The 23,325-nt window shown below is 39.1% G+C and overlaps 1 protein-coding gene across 11 annotated transcripts in view; it reads right to left on the reverse strand.

The window, feature by feature from the left end:
• tanc1b (tetratricopeptide repeat, ankyrin repeat and coiled-coil containing 1b) overlaps window positions 1–23,325 on the reverse strand; it is an 84,732-nt gene that overhangs the window by 14,218 nt on the left and 47,189 nt on the right. For 9 of the 11 annotated variants that reach the window (XM_067517071.1, XM_067517066.1, XM_067517075.1 and 6 more), the window contains 10 exons: window positions 22,450–22,639; window positions 19,944–20,294; window positions 10,943–11,065; window positions 9,603–9,884; window positions 9,242–9,399; window positions 5,943–6,174; window positions 3,995–4,161; window positions 2,102–2,709; window positions 650–758; window positions 297–419 (listed from right to left, as the gene is read on the reverse strand). In XM_067517071.1, the coding sequence (XP_067373172.1) occupies window positions 297–419; window positions 650–758; window positions 2,102–2,709; window positions 3,995–4,161; window positions 5,943–6,174; window positions 9,242–9,399; window positions 9,603–9,884; window positions 10,943–11,065; window positions 19,944–20,294; window positions 22,450–22,639 (2,343 nt within the window). The remainder of the gene's footprint in view (window positions 1–296; window positions 420–649; window positions 759–2,101; window positions 2,710–3,994; window positions 4,162–5,942; window positions 6,175–9,241; window positions 9,400–9,602; window positions 9,885–10,942; window positions 11,066–19,943; window positions 20,295–22,449; window positions 22,640–23,325) is intronic. The other 2 variants (XM_067517068.1, XM_067517065.1) reach the window with 1 other exon arrangement.

Raw genomic sequence — 23,325 nt, forward strand, 5'->3', positions numbered from 1 at the left:
GCAACTTTACATTACTTTAGACCACCACTAATACTTTGAATAACAATCATTTCAAGTCATATGTTGATTGTTTTTAATCAACCATTAGGACTACATTCCAAGCAATAGTCAAATATATGATTAAGTATCCGTCATTAACTACCACTTTCCTGAGCCATTTTCAAATCGCTTACTTTGTCTAAACAATATTTTAAAGAGCTTGACACACACACACATTTCACACTTGAAGTTTAGCAATAAATAATTTCTGATTCTATGTCGATCTTATGTGTGAGTGAGCTGTAGAACATCTTTACCTTGACATTGGGTGTGTAGAGGTTCCTCAGGGAGGCCAAAGCAGCCGAAAGGCCATCAGCACTACAGCTTATCCACAAAGCCTGCAGTACACTGGATGAGACACCTGTTTTCTTACTAAGGCCCTGCACACAAGCACAAACACACACACTAATACACATAGGGATGAACAAAGATACACACCTACAAAATGTCAGTGAAATGGAGTTGCACAAGCTTTGTTGTTATTCACATCCCATGGCCTTCACAATCTATTGAACCATTGTCACAAACACATAAATGGTGAAAACTCTCAAAAGGATGTATTTCAACTGAAGAGGAATGTAAAGAGAATGTGTAGGTTCCATAGCGGTACCTTGAAGATGTGTGCTTTGAGGATGTGATGTCCCAGCTCCATCGTTTGCTGACGATTCAGTTTCCCCTCTTGGCGGGACAACATGAAAGCCATAAGAGCATGGCCAGTCCTGGATTAAGAAATAACAGAGAGGCTGTAAATGTAAATCCACTGATGCATTTGGTGTTTATTTGCCCCAATCAACATTAAACCTTTCATTGTGGTCATCAATGGCACCTTGGCATTGTCACAGGGAGCCCATTTCTTTAAAATAATTTGAATTGATTTGAATAAACTAAAAAGGTTTAACAATACCCCAACAAAGGATGAGAGAGAGTGTAAAACCCCTAAGTTATGTTTTCGTTCTTCACTCAGGGACTCTGGCACTAATGAATCCAGACTTCATTAAAAGGACATGCATGATTGCAGATCATTTTCATCTAGTTAAATTCTTCTCCATTTGTGCCTAGGCACAAACATAAGACGCAGTGCAGTGAGTGCAGTTTTTGTATGCATGTGCATTCTCTGTGCCGGACTCTTAGCATTTGTGTAAGCTGTGAATGACCGGAACATGAAACTAGTACTAGTCCATTTACAGTCATCGCTGTACGCGAGCGTAATACTGACAGCATTGTATTACGTATGAATGACGTTAATGTGAGTAAGGGGCCTAATTACAGTGACATACCTAGAAAAAGAACATAAGTAGGCTAACAGACAAATACAATGCAGCAATGGTATTTTTTTCCATTTGTTCTCTAACTTTAATGTACATTTAATACATGGTAGATTCAGATGGTGGTATACATTATGTAAAAGGTTTACAAAGGTCAACAGGTTAAAAAGTATATTTATGTTTTTCTGCTTTCTCCTTCAGTAAAATGTTTCTTCTACAGCAGGGATCTTTGTATGTCAGTACACTACTTTGTATGTCACATGTCTTTGCATGTCTTTACAAAGTATTGTTTGCTAGTGACAAAAATGTTGCAATACATTATAAAAAGTGGGTCATTATGATTACAGTAAATACCAAACATTGAAAACTCAATTTCCTCCTTGACAAAGATGTGAGTCATGCTGCATTTGTTACTCAAAGTCCTTTTTTTTTTAGTTTATATGCATGTAGAACAGCAGACAGATAATTCATGAATTATAAACAACTGATTCAGAATAAAACAGATAAGCAAAATCCTATGGAGAGTAAAACAGCACATTGTGCTTATTGTTTAAACTCAAGGAAAACTACTGTTACCTTGTAACAAAATTTTTAAATAATTTCTGCGATGTAATTATCATTAAGGCCTAATTTTCTATTTTTCATACAGACAGTTTGAGGTGTATTTGTGTAACATTGCACAAATGTTTTATAATTGCACCAGAGTTTAAAAAACATAAATAAAAAGATGCCTGTAACAGTCTATATTCTATATTCCTGCTGATTTACTTCATTTATGCACAAAGAATTGGACTGACCTGGGATCACAGAGGAAGTCAGTACTCTCTCCATCCGCTCTCCACACCAGCCACTCTCTGAAGGATGGGTGGCAAAACATGCGCGTCTTGTCCCGCCGTTTGATGAGAAAGCATGACAGCAACTCCATGCGTTGTTGGAAGTCCTCCCATTGCAGTTCCCCTTGGATAAAGCCAGCGTTAATGGCCTGGAAAAGCTGTTCGTCAGTCATAGGGTGCAGTGAGGCAAGTGCCACATTGAGAATGGGGAGTGAGCGCTCAAAGGCTGAATTGGTCATAAACTTCATGTTGCACTGTAGCTGGTAGAGTTCAGCCAGCGAAACGGGCACAACTTTGTAGCTGGCACTTTTGATTACCAGGTGGCCTCTCTCAAATAGATCCAGGGTGAGTTTGAGATACAGGTAAGAGCCCTGGCTGCGTGAGATCAAATGACTACTGAGCTTGCTAACTGTGACAGGGTCAGCTTTGCCATTCAGGCTTATATTGTTCATGATATCCTTGCTACTGTTGATACGGTACTGAATATATGCATTGAGGTCGTTGTTTATTTCTTTGTTGTCAGAAAAGTCATCCAAGGATATCTTGGAGAAGGGCAGAAGGCTGGTAATATCCTGTTGAAAACACAAGATAAAGTTATTATCAGTCATTATTATAAAGTTATTATTAGTTGAGGATACAGTTTTTAGAAGCAATGTAGCTTCTCATTATAAATCTGAATGTATAATTGAGATGCATCAAAATTTCTATACTAAAACATAACAATAAGCTATTGTCTAGTCTCTGCAATAAAAATTGTATTTCATATTACAGGCTAGATTTGCCAAAAGCATTCTTCAAACATTTTGATTGTGTGCAATTACAATCAGAGCGGTGTTTTTGAGCAGCAGGGGCACAAACATGCTGAGCTATAAGGCTAAAGCAGACACTAGTTGGAAATGTGGCTATGAGCGAAACATGACAGGTAACAAGAGCATTAACAAGCAGGGGAGGAATGGGATGGTGGCTAGCTGTTGCCAGAGCCAGAGCTCATCATTTAAAATTATGCCTTGGGGGTTGGAGAAATCAATGCACTCTAATCCTCCAATCCTCTGCCTGTTCTAGGTTAGATAAACATTTCCACAATGACATAACATTTCTTTCTTCCACACCATGACAACTTACAGCTAACACACACACACATAAAACTGAGAGTCACTCAAAGATTATAGGACATTATAACGCATGAGATACACCATATATATTGAACTCTTTTTTCACGGTGATATCCTATTAAACTATCCAAATCACAAAACCATACTATGACACTCTCAGTACATTTCCGTGCACAAATGATTCTGTGGTAGCAAACAGAAGTATTTTTAAGACTTTCTTTTCAAACGGCCTTAACAAACAATGTTAATGATTCACCATTTTTTATCTATGCCTCAACTTACTAAGACACTGCCGAGCAAGTTCAGAGGTCAGAGGTCAATTATACTGCTGTACTGCATCAATCAGAGCCCACCTACACTCCATTCACAGACATCAGCAAATTGTCTTGTCTGCAGTCGACTGGAACATTAAAGCTTAGTTATCAACTGCTGCTGACAGATTAATAGATGTGACTATATAAGAGCTGAATTCAAAATTAGCTTATTGAAAGAACTTTACCACAAACTGAATTAAAACGTTCACTGCAGTGGACTGCATGCTGATGGACAGTACCCTCAATCTGGATTCTGCCTGAGAATTATTACTATGAATTCTGAATCAGTCAGTCAGTGAGTTAACCATCACATTATTATCCCAGGCTCTGTGCTTAATCATGTCGTCATGTGTCGTATGAGGTATCCCCAAAAAATGTATTTTGGGTGATAGAAGACAACTTAGCACAAGATTTTTATTGCTGTTGCTTACCAATAAACTGACCCGAACAGTGACCACAAGTTTAAGCCAGCATGGGAACTTGGCAATGATTTTAGTGATGAAGGAGGCTATGGTATCCCCGTAGTCTGGCTTATGAAACTCTGCTTCATTCAGCCCATCAATCAGGATGATGTGGTCCTCCTCTGGAATCTTGCGCTCTAAAAAAAGTAAAATAAAATAATAATAATAATCATAATAATAATAATAAACACAAGTTTATCACTATCACCCCAATACGATCTCATCTAAAGTGTAGCATGGTAAGCGTGAGGAGAGAGACCCTCTTACTGTAATAACAAAGCCTTACTCTCTCGTACGTCCTTTTAATAAGAGCTGTGACACATTAAGCTGATAGTAGGGCCCCCAGTGAGCTTCTGTCATCCTAGGTTTTGTGGTTTGTCCCACACTTTTGGCAATAGTTGGACCCCATCAGTGAGAAAGATCGCGTTCATTGGGTTCCGTTTAGCAAATCAGTGCACACGAATGGACCTTAGTAATAATAATATAATAGCATGCCACTGTCAACACTGTCGACTGGGCATTGCAGTAATCGAGATAAGGTATGATCAGATTGTACAGAGAAAGGGTCGGACCTTTCTGATGCTGTAGAGGACAAACTGAACCCAGGAATGTAGTATAGATGTAAAAAAAAAAAAAAAAAAGAAAACGACCAAGAACTGAGCCCTGCAGCACTCCAGTACAGAGGTTATGACAGATAGAAGCATGCCCCTGCTAGGATACCTTAAAGGTTTGTCCAGATAACTAGGACTGAAGCCAGGCATGAGCTGATCTAGAGATGCTACTGGACATGACTGTCAGCTGTCGTTTTTGCATTGCGTTTAAACCACAAAAGCCTCTTTCACACATACACTGGAATCCTGACACTCTCCATACTACATCCGGCGGCTGGGTATATGAGAATGCAAATGCCTGAATGAAACACTCACAAGATAATACGAAGTTTATCCTACTGGGTCTCCCATCACACAAGTCTGTAATTATGTGCAAGAGCCTGTGCATGGAGCATACTGCTCTGTTCCGAATTGTGGGAAGGATTTACAGCAAGCGAATGGGCGTGTTAATGATGTTTCTACTAGTAGACTGCAATTGTGTCTCGCTCGCTCTCTCTTTTGTTTTTAGATGCAAGGCTCCAATGCTCTAAACAAAAAATAGTTTCCTGCAGACAATATTTTCTATCAAGTTGTGCCACCTGAATGCACTGACCCCGCACTAAAATCAAGTTGCGTTTCTCCCATGAGAATGCTTCTGACAATTTCCTGCTGTGTGTTCCATGTGTGAAACACAACTCTGGACAATGCCTATAGCTGATTTCTGTGGACATTGTCCGGAGTTCATACGTGAAAAGCCTTTAAAAAGGCCCAGACAGAAGACAACATGAGCCGAGGCAGCAGTTAGTCTTCATTGCCGCTAGTACTTTGATGTTGAATTGAACAACTACACAGCCTCTTCTCCCACTGTATTCCCCATTAAAATGTCAAGTTACATTTGCTCTGTAAAAAAAAAGTTATACTTTAGGTCTCTGGGAAATCAGGGAGAAAAGTATAACATTTTGCAGAGCTCTATCATTTTCAAAGCTTACTGTAAACCTTCTAATAGTTTAACTCTACATTTCTTTGCATTAATATATGCAACTGACTGTGTCTTTGTAATGTACATTAGCAAAAAATAAATTCTAAATAAAAAATTTTATACTTCACATAACATCTTCCAAATTTCCATTAAGTGGGAAAAACCTGGGGTTCACTTGACATGCATTGAACACCAAACTGCACTGATGCAGCCATAACAAGTATGGAGCAGTGAGAGAAAAACAAAGGTGAAGAAGAGCAGCAGGCAGGATTTAAAACTGCCAGTAGGAGTCACAACAAAAGAACCCTGCAAACATTACATTTTGTAATATTAGACAATTATATTTTACCTTTGCGAAGGTTAGCTAGTGGTTCTAAAACCCCCCTTCGGAATGCAGCCATTGGGTCCTGGACACATGAGCGCAGACTGAGCATGCTCTGGAGGTGGGGCTCTTTCAGCAATAAATCCCTGTATGCACTAAGCTGGTGTGCTCTGCACAGCAGGGCTGCGATACTATGTACAAACTCTGGTACCAGGCAAGTGTATGTATTATCGGCCTGGCAGTAGTGATATGCCACCACCTGAAATGCAAAAAGGAAAACAATTACAGAGTTTTTAAGACTTAGGATCAATGAAAACATGTTAGAGTATATAATGAAGAGTGTAAATTAATAAAGGGGGTAGTTTTCAGTGACTTTAACAGTGACAAATAAGCAAAGTTGGGGACAATCAATAACCTCAAAGCATTTGCAAAAACCAACAATCTTTGCGGATGTAGCCTCCATAAAGCCATATATTACAGTATTTCTGACAAACGAACTGAGAAGGGGAGTGTGTCCATCCCAGTCCACACGAAAGGGATTTTTGGCCGAATCCTGAACACTTCAAATACATTCCATAAGAAAAAGGAACTACTGGATCCCAGGAGGAAGACTAAAAGAAGGATCTTCTGTGTCAGAGCAGGTTTCAGTGAGCGAAGGAGGGTTGATTTAGAATAAAAAAGATGGACAGGTATAATGAAGAAGGAAATAAAAATGCCTGGGAGAATTATGACTGTTCTAACTGCAGGAGCTGAAAGAATTTTCTGGCCCTGGATCATGCACTTACAGAGGCCATATTATGCATAAATTAGGGCTTATATTTTATTCAGTGGTTCTATTACAATGTGGATGCATGAATTTCAATTTTAAAAAGTGCTTATTTATCTTATAATAGCTCTTCATTAAACAGCTCATCAGGTCAAGTGATTTAAATCACTCATTTAGTTCCTGTGTCTTTAGGGCCCACCCAATCTGTCCTGATTGGCCAGCTTTTTTAAGTCTTCCCTCTGGTCTACTTAGTGGCCATAGGAACCCAAAAACGGAGGTCCTTTTATGGACTTCCTCCACAGCCAAATGTCACACTGTTGGGGATGTGGAACATAATGATGACAACCAAGGTATGTGGAAACATAGGTTCACCTCAAGCTTTGGGCCTTTGAAAATTTGAAAAGACTTTGGGACATTTTATGTGTCACTGTAAATGCAAATTGCATGAGCACAAGGCATTCAGGCAGGCATGCAGACAATAGACTCATCATTGAGCTATAAGAATTCCAACAAATGATGCAACACTTTGCAGTACTTTATCTATTGGCGTAACAACGAATTTATTGTTGAGAAACTATGACTTTAAATCTGCTACTGTCACAGGACAAAAGGCATAAAACTCGAGGCAAGCCATCAAATGTAATGGCCTCAGTGCCCCTGTTGTGAGGCCACTTTAAATCAAGGATTTAAAAGAACTGAGAGAATTTGACAGACGCTGCTCAGTGTTGCATCAGTATTCACACATCACAGGAACAGAGCCCCTGTGAGAGAGCCTGTTGGAAACACTTTACACAATAATTGGCTTGAGGGATACCGCTTGCATTTCACATTTAGATGAGCCACAGTAGCATGAAGTCAGCTGTCTGCTGTATGAACATTAGCAATGCCAGTGACGGAAGCCATGCAGTGGATTTTCTCTTTCACAATTTTACCACTGGGGGTGGGGGTGTGGAGTGGGTTGGGGTGCGGGGGTGGTGGGGGTCCTGACGAGGTAAGAGTGTTAGACTTGTGTTACAGGGACACCAGGATGTAAAAAACAGCATCGATGAAATACTTGAGTAAAAGATATGCATTACAAAGCTGTGCCAAGTATTCAAAACATTATTTAATAAAACTCTCAACAGAGAAAGCATGACAATATTATTCAAGGCTTGAGAGTTTTAAAGATCTGTAGGTTTAAACAGCTTGTACAGTAAACAGTCAATTAACTACAAGCACGCCATGGTGTCCTTTTATTAACAGCACAAGAGAACAGCCGTAGGCAGTGCTCACTAAAGATGTAGAAATGAAGGCTGAAAGAAACGTTTCTGCTACCGAAGGTAAGGGAGGGGAAGGAATAAGATGGTACGAATGAAAAAAGCACACAACTATGACAAGTTTAAATAGCAGCATCTCACTAATGTAAGAGTGCTAATAATTATAAAACTAAAGAAGTTGCATTAATCTGCCCACTAAACATTTCTACTGGCCTAAGGGTTAAATTGGCTGCCATAGCTATTGGTCAGGCACAGCATCCAACTGGGGACCTTTGTTGCATAATATTCCCCATTTCACTCTCCTTCCATTTCCTGTCATCATTCTACTGTTGGCTGTCCAACAAAGGCTTAAAATGTCCAGAATTAATTAGAAAAATAAATAAGTAAATGGATCCTTGTGTACACCTTGTGTACACAAAATTCTGAAAATAATAAAAAGCTATTAGGCCTTTGGATGTCTGGCCTGGCTAATGGAACTTAAAGTGCTGAAGCATTTAAGGTGTAACTTTTACATGAAGACAAAAAATTGTGCTCTGTAGGACAAAAGAATTCACATTCAGTTATCCTGACTGACCTGTTAATGCATTCCCATGCCAACACAGACAAAGACCATCATATACATCAAAAATGTCTTCCATGTATGAGCAAAAATGGCATAAGAAGAAGTTTTTAGTACTTAGTCATGCAGCAGAATTGATATGCTGCAGACATTAATACTGGACTCATTTTTCATGGTCAAGTTCACTGCTTTTAAATTCAAACAAGCCTGTGATAATAAAGGTCTCTGAAAGTCCAATGGCAGCACTGTCTTTCATCTTAACACACTGCTGAAGACAATGCCATATTTCATAGGCTGAATATCAAAACAATAAACATAAACATCCATAAATCATATACAAACACACAGAATAATAAATCAACTGATCCAAGCCAATGTCTGGTTTCTGCAGGGCATGTCATACATAGTAGAAGCAATTCTGCACACCACCAACATCTCTGTAACAAGGGAGACTACCACTGGCAGACAGACAGGAAAAAAGGAAAAAAGGAAAGCTATATACTGCATGAGAAAGTAGAATAAGTATATCAAATAAGTTTAGCAAAATTGGTAAACCGAAGGCCTCAGATACATATGTCTTTGTTTACAAAAGGATTCATTCTTTATGATAGCAATATTATCAAACATTTTTGAGGCTGACTGACATAACAAGCTTTACGGGTGTTGGAGGGTAGATCATCAAGGATGAGCACAGTTTATCTAACATTTTTTAACCTGGGTTATGGTACAGTATTGGTTAAAGTACCTTTGCAGCCAGACGTTTGACAGCCTCCTCCTTGCGCCGCTGTAACTCAGGCGTCCCTGGGCAACTGTTAGTCCTCATCGTGTTGGTAGCACTGGACGGAGGAGTTGGCTGTGGGAGCTGGCTGAGAGGAAGTTCTGTACTTGGTCCCCCACCATCTGCTAGACAAACACATTGTCAAATATGTATGTAAATGTTATAAATATAGATTAACCTATATTTAAATAACATTGAGCTTGTATTACAAGTTGTCGTCATGACACAAATCAATATTTTGTGAAATAATTTAATCATCAGCTTTACTTAAAAGCTTGCAACTAATGTAGTTCTTAAACATTCAAAGGTAAATATTAAATTGGATTACTTTTAGGCGCAGCACTGGGACTGTTGGAGGCAATCTGACGCATGCGGCCTCCATGGCAGCTCAGCGCTACTAGCCGAGAGATAATGGCCGTCTTCCCATAACCCACGCTTCCCACAACTACAGCTCCATGGTTCTCTGAGGACTCGCTGGCCTTCAGGGCATCTTCCAGCTGCTGAAAGAGCCAATCTCGGCCCACAAACACAGAGTCTGTGGTGATGCTGGGCACCTCAAATAACAAGGGTTTGAGCATGATGTCCACAGGTTTATAGGGTGAAAAACGAGCTGAGGAAAAGTGGAAAAATATTAAAATTATGACTATGTGATCCTATTTCTTTCCAAAGACAGAGAGGCTGCTTTTTCATACAAAGATAAGAAACACATTTTAGCTTGCTTTTGGAACTAATCCCTCATTTTTCATGTTAAAACAATGTATCTATAAGATCTTCTGCGTCCTCTGATGTGCCAATAACACAACTAAGCAATGACCAAACTAGACCTTTCCAGTGAGAAACCTGAGTTCAATACACTTTTCATAGACACAGCTTGATTGTGCCACATACATACCATGCCACATCTTAACATTAGTCTTAAAAGTGTGTCTTTTTTTTTTATTGTGTGCTTCGGGTCCAGTAAATTTTAATACAATCACGATGTAAGTGGACTTGTAAGAGGCCTGCCTGTCCTGTCCACTCGAGCACTAATTAAACCTCAGCTGTGCACTTCTTCACTCAAGAACTCTTTTAAAGCTGATTATCAGGACTAACACAAGTACAATTACTGCTTTTACAATTATTACTTACACTACAACTACAAGATGTATAGTTTACAACTATTCTCTGGCCCAACTCTCTGGATATAATGGTTTTATACCATACAAATAGTTAAAATACATAAATCACTTATGATATGATCTATAACTCATAATGGTATAAGAATTCCCACACTGTTATTCTGGTATGGATGCAAAAACCCCAAACACTATTAATGCTAACACTATTAAACACAGCACTTTATCCCCATAGTTATCAGAGTCATTTGAAACCTTATCTACTGGCATGGAGCCAAAACAATAAAAAACATGCCCACATACTTACATATTGCACTTTATATTGTGCTGGCATTTTGTTTTAAAATGCATTTTATTTACTAACAGTTCTTAACATTTTACAAACAATCTGCGTCACTAATGACAAACATGTATAAGCTGACATGGCTAATAGTATGACTGACAGGAATAAAACACCTGGCTGATATTGTAAATCTATTAGCTGATGTGTTCTCCCTCTTTTCTCTGGTTGGTTTATCCAAGTTTCTATAGCCATAATACATATCACAGTCACCTTTAGAGTCCTGAGGTGGCCTTCCTCCTGTGTTATGCCAGGGTAGGCGAATGGATGTCCGCAGGGGGGTGTTGCGCTGTTCATCAAGAAAGCTAAGGTCTTCCAGCTTTGTGGAGCTGGTCGCTGTGGATAAAAACAGAAAAAGAGAGAAAGTGAAGCAGATGCTTTGGTGCATGTTGAGTAGATTTGACACAATGGTAAAGAGTGCGATAAAGAGTTTGTGGCATAAGTGCCATCTCTGAGAGAGGCTGAGCAAATAAGAGGCAATCTAGTGTGCTCTGACATTTGCAGTTTGCCTGAGGCAGTGTGTTCAAGTACCAGTATACTGTAGCAGAAGAATAACAGTATCCCTAAGTCACGACGGAAATATTCCCTTTTTTATTTGATGTGAGGTGACAGCTAAGCACACGACAGCAGCGAGAGGCCTGTCCCCACAAACACCCCTGCTGAGCTCTACAAAGATCTGATTGCCTATACTGTTCCTAAAAACACAGTGGGAAGAACTAGAGCAATTACAGCAAAGTATATAAATGTTTACTTTAAAAGACTCATTACTGTCAAGCTATAGCTCATTTCATGATGTCACCAAATCTCAGCAATGTCATAAGACAGCAATACAGACTGCAATGTTTGTAAGTCCTTGCACACACAGACCAAATGAGACCAAATAATGTGACATAAAGTATTAAAAATTACTTTTGAAACTACAGTTAATTTTTTATTTGTTTTTAGATGCATATAATATAACAGAGCCAGAAAAAAAACACTCGCCACATGGATAATATCTTCTACGGCTAATAAAACTAATGAACAACTTGATAAGCCACTAATTACACAGCAATTCAACCACCTGTTCAAATTATGGTCTGTAAATGTGTGATGTGCATTAGTGTAACTAGATCTCTCTTCCAATTCCTGTACACTGTTCAACAGTGCTATCACCATGGTGATCCATACTCTCTTGGCCCTGCTGAAGAGCATTATCAAAGCTGCTGCTTTCTACTTCATCCTCAGCTGAGAGAGACTGTCACAAACACTCAACTCCTCTACTCACTTGGTCGCCAACTTACTCTCTGGAATGTCCCATTAATTAAAACCTGTATGCTGACAACAGAGTATATGAGAAAGCTACCTTCAAAAAATGTTGACTAGAATAAACAAAGGCCATAATGCTTACTTTAACAGGAATAAGTGGATGGTGCTTTCACAATAAATATAGTAGATTGAGTCAAACTTACAAAAGAGTCAACAGAGCAATAAGTAAAAGCAGCTAAGGTAAACACACATCCACCATTGTGAAGTTCGCCAACACTAGCACTAATATCTGAGCAAATCTGATGCTGAAGCTAAACTCAACAGCTACTTACATCCAACAGCAGAGCCAGGAAGAACAAAGGGGAGTCTCAAAACCCTCCCCTTGTCCCCAGAATGGAATATATTTGGGCAGGCATACATACAAGTAGGCAGGGTGCAGACCTTCAGCTAAATGTGTGGAGACTGCTCCCAGCGGATGAGCTCACTGAAGGCACAAAAGCGATTCCTCTGCCCCAGTGCTCCCAAGCAGGCACACTGGCAGCATTCAGCTGCTAAACAGAGGGTTTGGCTGTCCCCTCTCTAGTGCTCAGCCAGTCACGGCATCCTCAGCATTAGGCACCTACTAAATGAATGCAACACTTTCCAGAAGTGTATCCCCCTACCTACACCTGCTATACACATCCATATACCTCTGTCCATGTGCTGCATGCATTTACAGGGACAGACACAAGTACAGTCTGGTAAGCAAGCAGCAAAGGGTGAGACGAGAGGAAATTACAGGAATTATAAATAGAAAACTAAGTGATTTAATCTCTAAGCTCAATTTAATCGATTTAATCTCTAGTGGCTGATTACAGTTTGTAATGGGCAGCTACTGTAGTATTAATCAATGCTCCTGGCTGGAGTAGGATGAGGAGAAAGAGAGAGAGAGAAAGAGATGAGAAAAAAGGCAGCAAAGCAGTAAAATTATAAATGAGTGCATGAAAGTATTCAACATTGATACTGTGGTAGTGAGGTTAGGGCAAGAGAAGATGGACAGAGAATCGATCTATGCAGCAGACTGCCAATAAAGCCCAAGACTGACACCACTGGAGCACAAAAAGACACGTGTTTATATCCTTTCAAGATTTCTAAAGTGGAGAATGTGGAAGTCAAGGGTAATAATCAATTTGACTTGTTTATGTAATGTCAATGCGCACGTTCCTTTATTTTTATCAGGATTCCTTTTTGTTACGTCGTATCTCTTATTTTCCAAAATTGTTTCAAGGCCATAAATTCCCATAGGATACCTTGAAATTCCCCTCTTCAGGCCTTTTTCTCTTTCCAATCTCCAGATTCTCTCACTTTCTTGCACATCTCTAGTAATTGATAAAACATACACATGATACCTTGAAGTCTCTGCTTGCAGTGACTTTGAAGCTGTACAAATGTGTCAGACAGTATTCTGATGAAAATGGGAATCTTTTTTTCCCCCCTCAGACAGGTCTGCCTTTTGAAACCTTTTATTCAGTGTTTCCCATGACAGAACAGAGAAGAGGGCTGAGCTCCTTTGCTACGACTACTGCCCCCCTTATATTTCTGACATTAGTCCCTTATCCTCTTAACCAGTGGACACAATCAGTGCTCTCACCGCCTTATTTAACCTTCTTTGCTTTTCAAGTCGCAGGGCGTAAATGTAACTGGTGTGTGACATTATATGAGGGAGAGTGACAGGGAGCATTAGGAGACAGGCTGGAACTTCAAATTATCTTGAAAATGAAAGGCTAAATGTTTGATTGCTCTTACAAAAAAACCTGATTTACACTGTTAATAATGCCAAAAAGGACATAAACTATTGTGATAAATATCACAAACTTAGCTTAATAAAACTTTGATGATGTTAACTAATCAAATATGGTTTATTAAGAGTTCTTGCAAAATAACAGCTTTTCTTCCAAATACTGAAGGAAAGAAAGTGTACAGCCAAGTTATTTGCATTAATGCAGATTGGTGCTATAAACTAAATGCTACTGTCAGCTTGGAATCATGCTAACAATGATAATGCAAAAATGCTAATGATTAGAAGATATCGCTTTTACCAACTTTACCATCTTGATTTATGTGTTACAGTCACACTAACAACAATGTTAAAGGTTAGTCTTCCTCTGATGATGTTGCTACTTAAAAGGTTATCACCAAAGTAATTGCAAATCAACCTGGTGGGAGTCATTACCGTTGCATAATTCCTTAAGAGCGATTGCATAGTTTTATTAATGGGGAGGCATCAATCAAACTTAAACAAATGGCTCTGTTGTGCCTGAGAATAGTTAAACAAACACACTTTTCCTTTGAGATTGGGCATTTGCTAAGCTCTGATCTTTCAATTGATCGGCACTGAGCAGAATTTTAAACAGCTACACGAAACTCAAGCAACAGTTTTTATTTTGCTCTTGCATTGAATGAGGCACTAACAGTTTTCTGAAAATTGACATTTTTAAAAAGATGCCACAGTGGCCTTTTCAGAGAGCTGGAGCATATGAATGTGTTATCGGCTTTCTTTATGCTTTCTTTTAAATTTCTGGTCTAAAAGATCCATTTCAATATAAGGTATAGGTAGAAGGAATTTCCATGGCTGCTTGAAGAGTCACAAAATTATTACTAACAGAAATCCAATGAGCTTATAGCATATCAAATAAAACTGTTACATCATACCTTCCTGCTCCAGTACTACACACAACGCATACCGCATATTGAATTAAAATGAGCCAAAACATGCTTTTGTGCAGCAGTACTGCACCATATCTTTTTTTTTATTTGAGAAAGTTATTATCTGATCTCTATGAACATGTTGAGTTATAGATTGTATTCATGTGGACCAAGTGAAGAGGACTTCAGTTTTTCCTTATTAAAAATGTGAGCTGTACTCAAACCTTACAATGTTAAGGATTTTATGCAAGAACAACTAGAGTCCTAGAGTCTGCTTGTCAATAGTCCACAGTCTTGGGCAACAGAAGGATCTTGGATCTATTACAGCTGCTGAAGTCATCAAAGTGCATGGACTTTGCCAGAGTAACAGAGGACTTTGGAGTACACACAAAAATGTGTGTTTACCGTACTTTGCCATGGCTCAGACCACAAAGCTCTGCTGAGCTAAACACCACAGATGCACTATAGCACAGTTCCTCAGCCACAGTGACCCTAACTCAATCTACCCATATGAAAAACTTAACCACAAGTAGCTCAAGCTAAAATTTCAAAACCATGAAATTCCACTCACCAGAATAAATATGGCCCCTTGACTCTGTAAGCCTTAATAAAAGGCTTAACTCCAATGACTCAAAAATAGAATTCTTATTACCCGAGTATAATGAAGAGTAAGGGTATAGGAGAGTTCAAGACTAAAACTTTTGTCACCATTTTACAAAGCAAAGAGAGATGTTTTAAGAATCATAATCTGATATTTGAAAGTTTTTCAGCATGGGTAAAAGTTATAAAATACCTCGAATGAAAAAGTTCTTACAGGCTATATCCAACATGCAATTAAGTATAAGATTTATTTGCATATAATAAAATCCTGGATTGCAAGAAACAATAAAAACACCAGGGTCACTACCTTGTTGCTCATTACTGCTGCTGAGACTGTAATACAAGCACTGCTGTGTTATCATTAAATGCATTTTAACATACTGGAAATTTCTTGAATTCTCTTTCTGGTCTTTTTTCTCAGCTCTTTTAAACATTGTTACTTCTACTGAATATAACAGTGCTTTATAACATTGCACCATACTGAAAAGAAGTAATATTTATTCTGGAATCAATCAATAAGACACCGTGAATCACACTAAATCTGTAAAAGCAGAAAATTGTGAATACTGAAAAATACCCTTTGTTACCTGGGAGCTGTCTCAGCATGCTTTAATATGCTGGGCTGTAGAAGAAGGACTGCAGTGCGCTATAATGGGAGGTTAAATGCTTACAGGGTAAGCAAGGGTTTTTTTCCACAGAAATTCTCTGAAAGCACAAAAAGCCCTAGAAAATAAAACATTGATTTTATGCCTTATAGCATTTATCAGTACATGTAGTTATTTTTGATTTTTAAAACAGCATCCATCCATCATCCTGAACCACTTATCCTGTATAAGATTGCAGAGGGCTGGAGCCTAACTGTCATTGGGCAAGAGGTGGGGTACACCCTGAACAGGTCACTACTTTATCTCAGCGCCAACACACAAAGACATACAACAATTCACAAACACATTCAAACCTAACATGCATGTCTTTGGTCTGTGGGAGTAAACTGGAGTACCTGGAAGAATCCCACATAAGCATGAGGCAAACAAGTAAACTCCACACAGAAAGACCACAGCCAGCCATTGGATTCGAACTGGGGACCTTCCTGCTGTGAGGTAGCAGCGCTAACCTATCCAACACCACCGATGCCTGCCCTAAAACAGCATATATTTAAATATTAAATAAACATCTATGGTAGCTGTTGGGGTTTCTGTCCTGATCACATTTAAATGCTGCCTTACACAATACAGGAAAAAAGTACTATGATGGCCAAGATTGCACCTTGGGCTATCAGCTAAAGATACAATTACAAATTGTTTCTACAACAGATGATTAATTCTGCCCTGTTTGAGGTGACAGGTGGCGTAAACCAAATTATTGTGCAAGTTGCCAAATCACGTGCAGCTTCCACACAATGCTACTTGAGTTCCCACAGCAACCCACAGTAGAAGAGTGCTTGTGATCACCAAGTTGCTAATGAAAGATTTCTGTAATAGGCTGACATTCCGTCTCATTCCGACTCATTGATTGGCATTACACAGAAGAACAAAATAGACTTTGCCAAAAAGAACAAATGTCCTTTGTGCTGCAGTTTCTGTAACTTTATGTCGTTATCTTAACTAATGTAGTTGCTTTACTATTCCAATGCTGAATCAATAAAAATAAAATAAACATTTTAAGTAGGTAACAACACCACTTATTAGGGTGATGGTAACAAATTGCTAAAGCAAAGTACACAGGACAAATCTTTTCTGACTGGTGATCACTTCACTAGCTGGACCCCTAACAAATGGCTCCCTGCTGGTCACATGCAGTAATGCTCAAACAACCCTTAACTCGCTCCCTTAACCCTTAATTCTGCTTAAAAAGCAGCAACTTTACTTAGCGCTCCTTCTAGATGTCCAAAGCCCTAACACTGTGCTTTAAAGTGAGCCAATTGGGGCAACTGTGGCGCAGTAAGGTAGAGCGGTCGTCCAACAATCCGGCAGTTGTTGGTTCAATCCCCGGCTCCTCTGCTCACGTGTCGAAGTATCCTTGAGCAAGTTAGTTGCTTGCGATGAGTGTTGGCCAGCTATAGCAGCTCCCCCATCAGTCAGTGTGTGTGATTGTGAGTGCAAATGGGTGAATAAGAAGCAGTGTAAAGCACTTTGAGTGCCAATAGGTAGAAAAGCACTATGTAAGTGCAGACCATTTACCAATTAACTGTGGAAAAGAAAATTATTTTAAATGTTTTTACCCGCATTTCTCTCTTTTCATTAATTCTAAGAACCACTGACTCTTGGGGCACTGAAAATGTAAGAATAATGTGAGCCTGACTTACATATCATACTCCCTCTTCATCTTAAAACTCAGTGACATCTGGATTACTGCAGAAACAACTCATTCTCCACGTTGCTCTAATTTGTGAACCTGACATTCCTATCCACATTTGGAGCACAAGCCAAGTTACTCCAAACTGCCAATGACAACATACAAGCTCTATTTTCTGCTGAACTAATTACACCATTTGACAGTTAATACAGTGTATAGTATGTAAAGTAAGCAAGTATGTAACACTAAATGCATCAACTTTCCTTTACACCTCAGCTGTTAGAGATAGGGGATAAATGATCTGACTTAATATGAAGTTTTGCATCGGAATATTCAGGCAATGGAATTCCAGTTATAATATATTTTAATTATGTACTTAGTAAATGTATAGTAATAAATTAAAAAGACCGTTTTCACGAGTGTTAACCAAAAGAAAAAGCATGGTGCTGAAAACACTACGACGCCAACACAGATTGGCTTGGCCCATAAATTAAATTGTCTCACCATGTCCTTGATGTCCTCTCCTAGGGCTTTTTCACACAGAATAAAATCTGAGGTGTGAATTCTGCAGGTCCCTAGAGGGCAACACTGCATAACTATGACATCAGCCCATAAACCTTTAGAGCACACAGAGACTCTGGTGCTCACACACAAAACAGAACACAAAAATAGTTATATATTTTCGTTATAAGCCAATGTGTGTTAAAGGAACATAATATTGAGATGCATAAGGGTATGGGCTTATGGATAGTCACTTAACAGTTTAGCAAAATATAATTCACAGACATCAAATTGATGTTCAAAATAAATTATTAAATTATGTAGTGTATGTTCAAGACTATTAACCATACCATTCTGCTCCTATTTGTAGTATTCACTCCAACTACCTTGCCAAAAAGGACAGAAACACTGCAAAGATCATTTTGAAACAGAATAATGTAAATTATTTAATTGGGCAACTTGTTTCAAATTGAAATGGCATTGCACATGCAAGCATCAAGGCAGAATTTTACTTCTCCATCAGTGCACATTTCCACACCAACGCGTTGTGTGGAGATGTGCATTGAACAAGCTTACTGGATAATCCTGGGACTTGGGATAGAAACAGGAAAAGACCCAAAAAAAGAATGCAAAAGTAGAAAAGGAAATGTAACTGTTTATATATTTTTAGATGTTCGCAATGATTTAATGCAATATTTTAAGGTGAAGACTGTTTTAAAATACTTTAAATTTTTGTCTAGTCTGCAGCTGCAGTAATCATACAACAACTGTGACAGCTGTGTGAATATGGGGAGCCCTTTCAGGGAAGTTCCAGGTCAGGAATGCAGAACAGATCAGCCAGACATTGGCTTCTGCTTAGGTCCAACATAGCAGGCAGGACGGAGGCACAACATACAACAGCTGCGTAATCTCCAATTTCTTTGTAAAGCACAACATGCCCTATGAAAAACACCAACTTTCCTCTCCCTCTCTATCTACATGTTTCATCCTGTCCCTGTCTGTCACTTGCTTGGACTAGAAATGACATGTCGCTTTTCCTCAGACACAGGATATATCATACCATCACAATTTGGAGTTTCTGGCAATGCAATATAGTGAGACTAAAGCACAGAGTGACACCAGTCTTGTCACTTTTTTTTTTACTAGCTAGGAACAACCTAAATAAACAAAAAAACAAAAAAAACCAAAACAAAAATCATGTCAAAGTGAAAACAGATGTCTACAGACTAATCTTAGTTAATTAAAAAAATGAAACTCAAAATAGTTGACTGCATAAAGATTCAACCACTTTACAACAACTCACCAAAATCATAATCAGAATTTTTCTTTTTTTATTCTTTCGGCTTATCCCATGAGTTCAGGGTCGCCACAGCGGATCACTGTCCTAATGTTGATGTGGCACAGTTTTTACGCCGGATGCCCTTCCTGAAGCAACCCTCCCCAATTTCTACCGGACTTGGACCAGCACTGCACAGCTGGGGATGGAAAAGGGCTGTTGGGGGTTCAGTGTCTTGCCCAGAGACACTTCGACATATATTGCTGGGACTGTGGATTGAACCACTGACCTGTAGCCTTGCCTTTACCAACTGAGCTACAGCTGCTCCCACCAAAATTATAATCAGTATCTTTGCCAAAATTGAAACCATGAACACAAAACTCCAGTCAACTTTATGAAAAGATTACTGAAAATTGTCGTCGATCTATTGACTCAATGATTCTATGTTGTTAAAAAACTACAACACAAAAAAGGGCAAAAACTTCTAAGGGGTATGATCCTTTTCTATACCTACTGTACTATTAAATCAAAGACACACAACCATCCCTTTGGCTCATCTACTCAATAGATATCCAGTTATCACAAGCTTTAAACAATCAGGATCCATACCTGCTACTGAATTTGGCCTTGGCATTATGAGGGAAGAAGTTGTCTGTGGTGGGTATGGAATGGGTCCCTCAGGTACGTGGCTTGGAGGCTGTGGTGGCCCTGTTGGCCCTGATGCCGCTGCTGATGTGTTAGACTGGTGCTGCTGCTGCTGCTGCTGCTCTGGCCTGGTTGGGGTGTCTGCTGGTGTTGCCAATGTACTGTTGGAGTCTTCTTCGGCCACAGGAGAGCAGGTATCAGCCCGCACACTCTGTGCAAGGCCATGGCGCCCACTCGCTCTTAGGCTTCCATCCTTGCTCCACTCCAGGCTAGAGCCACTGCGGTCATCATTCTCTGAAGAACTAGTGATGGTAGCTGACAAATGGTCAAAAACACAGGAAACAATTAGAGCAAGCAAGGGTGCTGAGAGTAAAGAGGCAAGAAATGTGAGTGAATTTTTTTTTTCCTGAGAAACCATTCCTTGCTTTTATTAAGAAGAAAATGTATTATGTTATTTTCAAGGTTCAGATATTATGTAATCAACAACTGGATATGGCTTCACAATATAAAAAGAGCGAAAAAAGTGTTCAGTACTGGCAAAGTTCAAATAGGTGTTTTAGTTACATGAGATGTCCTTTAATCCTCCCCCAGGCCAATCTCGCTTTCTAACTTAATCCTGAAAGCTGATAGGACGGCCAAAGTTACACAACAGGCAGCTGGATACAAAAACGTCAGTACAATTGGACGACTGCAACTAACTGGTCAGCTGGCAGGCTTTGTGATGCACACTTCTAAACTGTATTTAATAATGTCACAACATGTTGCATCATCACTAATACTGATATAGAATGCCACAGAATGGACTTTTATGTCATTGCACAATAAGGTGGTACAACACAACTGTAGATACTATGACCAACAACAGTGCACTATAAGACATTTAAATTTAACACAATACAATAAAGCACACAACAGTAAATGTAACACAACAGAACAAACAATGCAATAAATGTACAAGTCTAAAAGAAAACAAACAATGCGACTATAAATTGGACATGTGCATCATCATTGACCTTGACGATGTTGAATGGGATGAAGATGTAGAGTGTACAATGATTGCTCACTTAAGCCTGTTTAACACAGGAACTCCTGACAATGTTAGCAGAATTCTGCCTCGGACATTGCGCGGAGTGGCCTTTCACACATGTAGCACATAGTGGGAGATCGCCGAGTAAGAACTGTGAAAATTTATCACTCGACTACAACAGCCGTTTAGTGATAGAAAGGTCCTTAATCGCGCTCACTTTTAAACCTCCTGACGATTCGGGACAGAGCAGCATAATGCACGCACGAGCTCACACACATAATAGGACATTGCACTAGGGGGCTCGAGGGATAAGGTCCAGATAATGTTGGGAACGTCTCCCTCAGACATTTGCGTTCACACATACACCCCTTCTTTGACAAAATCAGGTTAATGTCAGAAATCCAGTGCATGTCTGAAAGGGGCTTTAGTTTAATAATATCTCCAGGCTAAGAAAACAACATTATTTATTCAGACTTAAAGTAATACGCCCTTGTACCTAAAGCCTTGTGAACCCTTTTGAATTTTCCAAATAAATATGACTCAAAACATGATCCAATGTTTTCACAAGACCTTAAACTAGAGAAAAAGAAATCCAATTAAACAAATGATACAAAAAATATATACTTAATTTATTAACAGCGGTGTGAGTCTGGGAGGCCCTGCCTTATTCAAAGAAGATAAATCATTGTTGTTTTCCCTAAATCTATTGAACCTATACTACAAACAATCAGCACCCTTTTTCAGAATGAAATATTTCTATTTGCCATGGAGGCTTTTTAAGTAGAGACAGATTAATACATGAATAGATGTTAGCTTTCTGTCACCTTGTGTACATCCGAAGATGTCTTACAGGGCTATTACTAGAGATACAGTACAATGTCAAACTGTGACAACTGTCACTTCAATTCTCTCTCATAACAGAACAGCTCAATACAAACCCAACAACCGATACATTGTAGAGCATAAAAATAAACTGAAAATCAAAACTGAATCCCTACAGGTTTAACAATAGCTGACAGCATGTGTGACTTTTTGGTCTAAATCCCAACTAACACTTGAAGTAACAACTCTAAACGTTCAAATAAAAAATGGAAGCGCTTCATGTAAAATACAGTATTAAGCAATAGTAATAATATAGTAGGCATGTGCTGAGTGATCTGTATTGGTAATTTTAATGTGCATTATAAAAAATTGGGGCAGTCTTGTTGTTTTATTAAACCCAGCACCAGATATAGTCAGTATTAGCTGGTTGGGGTACGAGTGTGTCAGGACTTTTCATTGCTCTAAGGTGGGCTACTCAGGCTTCTAGATACGCCTGGTTATTCACAAAATCTCCCGCTGACTCCGCCAAAACTCCACAGGTATTTAAAACTTGGGTATTACCAATCAAACACGGTTTTGTACTACACAATTTAACACTTGAGTACAATGATTATATCTCACCTATGATCCCACTGTCCTTGCTCTCAAGGGTGGAGCTGGGGCTGGTGATGGTTCCACAGGGGCTGGAACGACTGAGAGTGGGGCGGCCAGTTGTGCTGTTGAGTGTCGAACATGGGCTGTCGGTGCAGGGAGATGCCGTGCTGCTGGTTAATGTAGAGCATGGGCTGATACCCTGGCTAGTCACAGAACACTGGGAAGAAAGGTGATATAGAAAAATGCTAATTCACACCAAGAATGTGCTCTACTAATCAAACATGGAAATTAAGTATGAAGTCATCTCGATACGAACTGTCAGTTGGCAACATTCACATTTTTTCAGCATAAGCAGCAATAAATTCTACAAAAATAATACTGCAACCTTCTTTGGAAGGAGAAATTAGAGAACTTAATTAGAGAATTATACAATACCAATCCATTGCCTGTTTTGCCCGTGGGGTACTACACAAAAGTATATATAAGTATAAATATATAAAACCCAGGATAACAAACAATGCACCTTGACCTGGCTTAGTCATGGCATAATCCGTTTAACGTTTGCCAGGCCAGGATGAGAAGGTGCAGCCATGTCAAGCCAGGTTTTGATAGTTGGGATCAGTGTGCATTCACTGAAAATAGACTACAGAATTGATCACAGAATCATGGATGCAAAAATGGATAAGATTTGTGCAACATAATTCTCACCAACTGAGCAACAGCTTCTTGTGAAAACATGAAAAGGTGAAACATTATATGAAGAAAGGCAAATATGGCCACTATAATTAAACATACAATAGCAGACCAACCGAATAAGCAAATCCAAATATTGGAATCTGAAACCATCAAAATTACAATTCACAGAGTTATCATTGCACTAGCCAACAGTTGTATGCTTTGCCT

This window comes from Channa argus, chromosome 9 (assembly GCF_033026475.1).
Source record: "Channa argus isolate prfri chromosome 9, Channa argus male v1.0, whole genome shotgun sequence".
Taxonomy (NCBI): domain Eukaryota; kingdom Metazoa; phylum Chordata; class Actinopteri; order Anabantiformes; family Channidae; genus Channa; species Channa argus.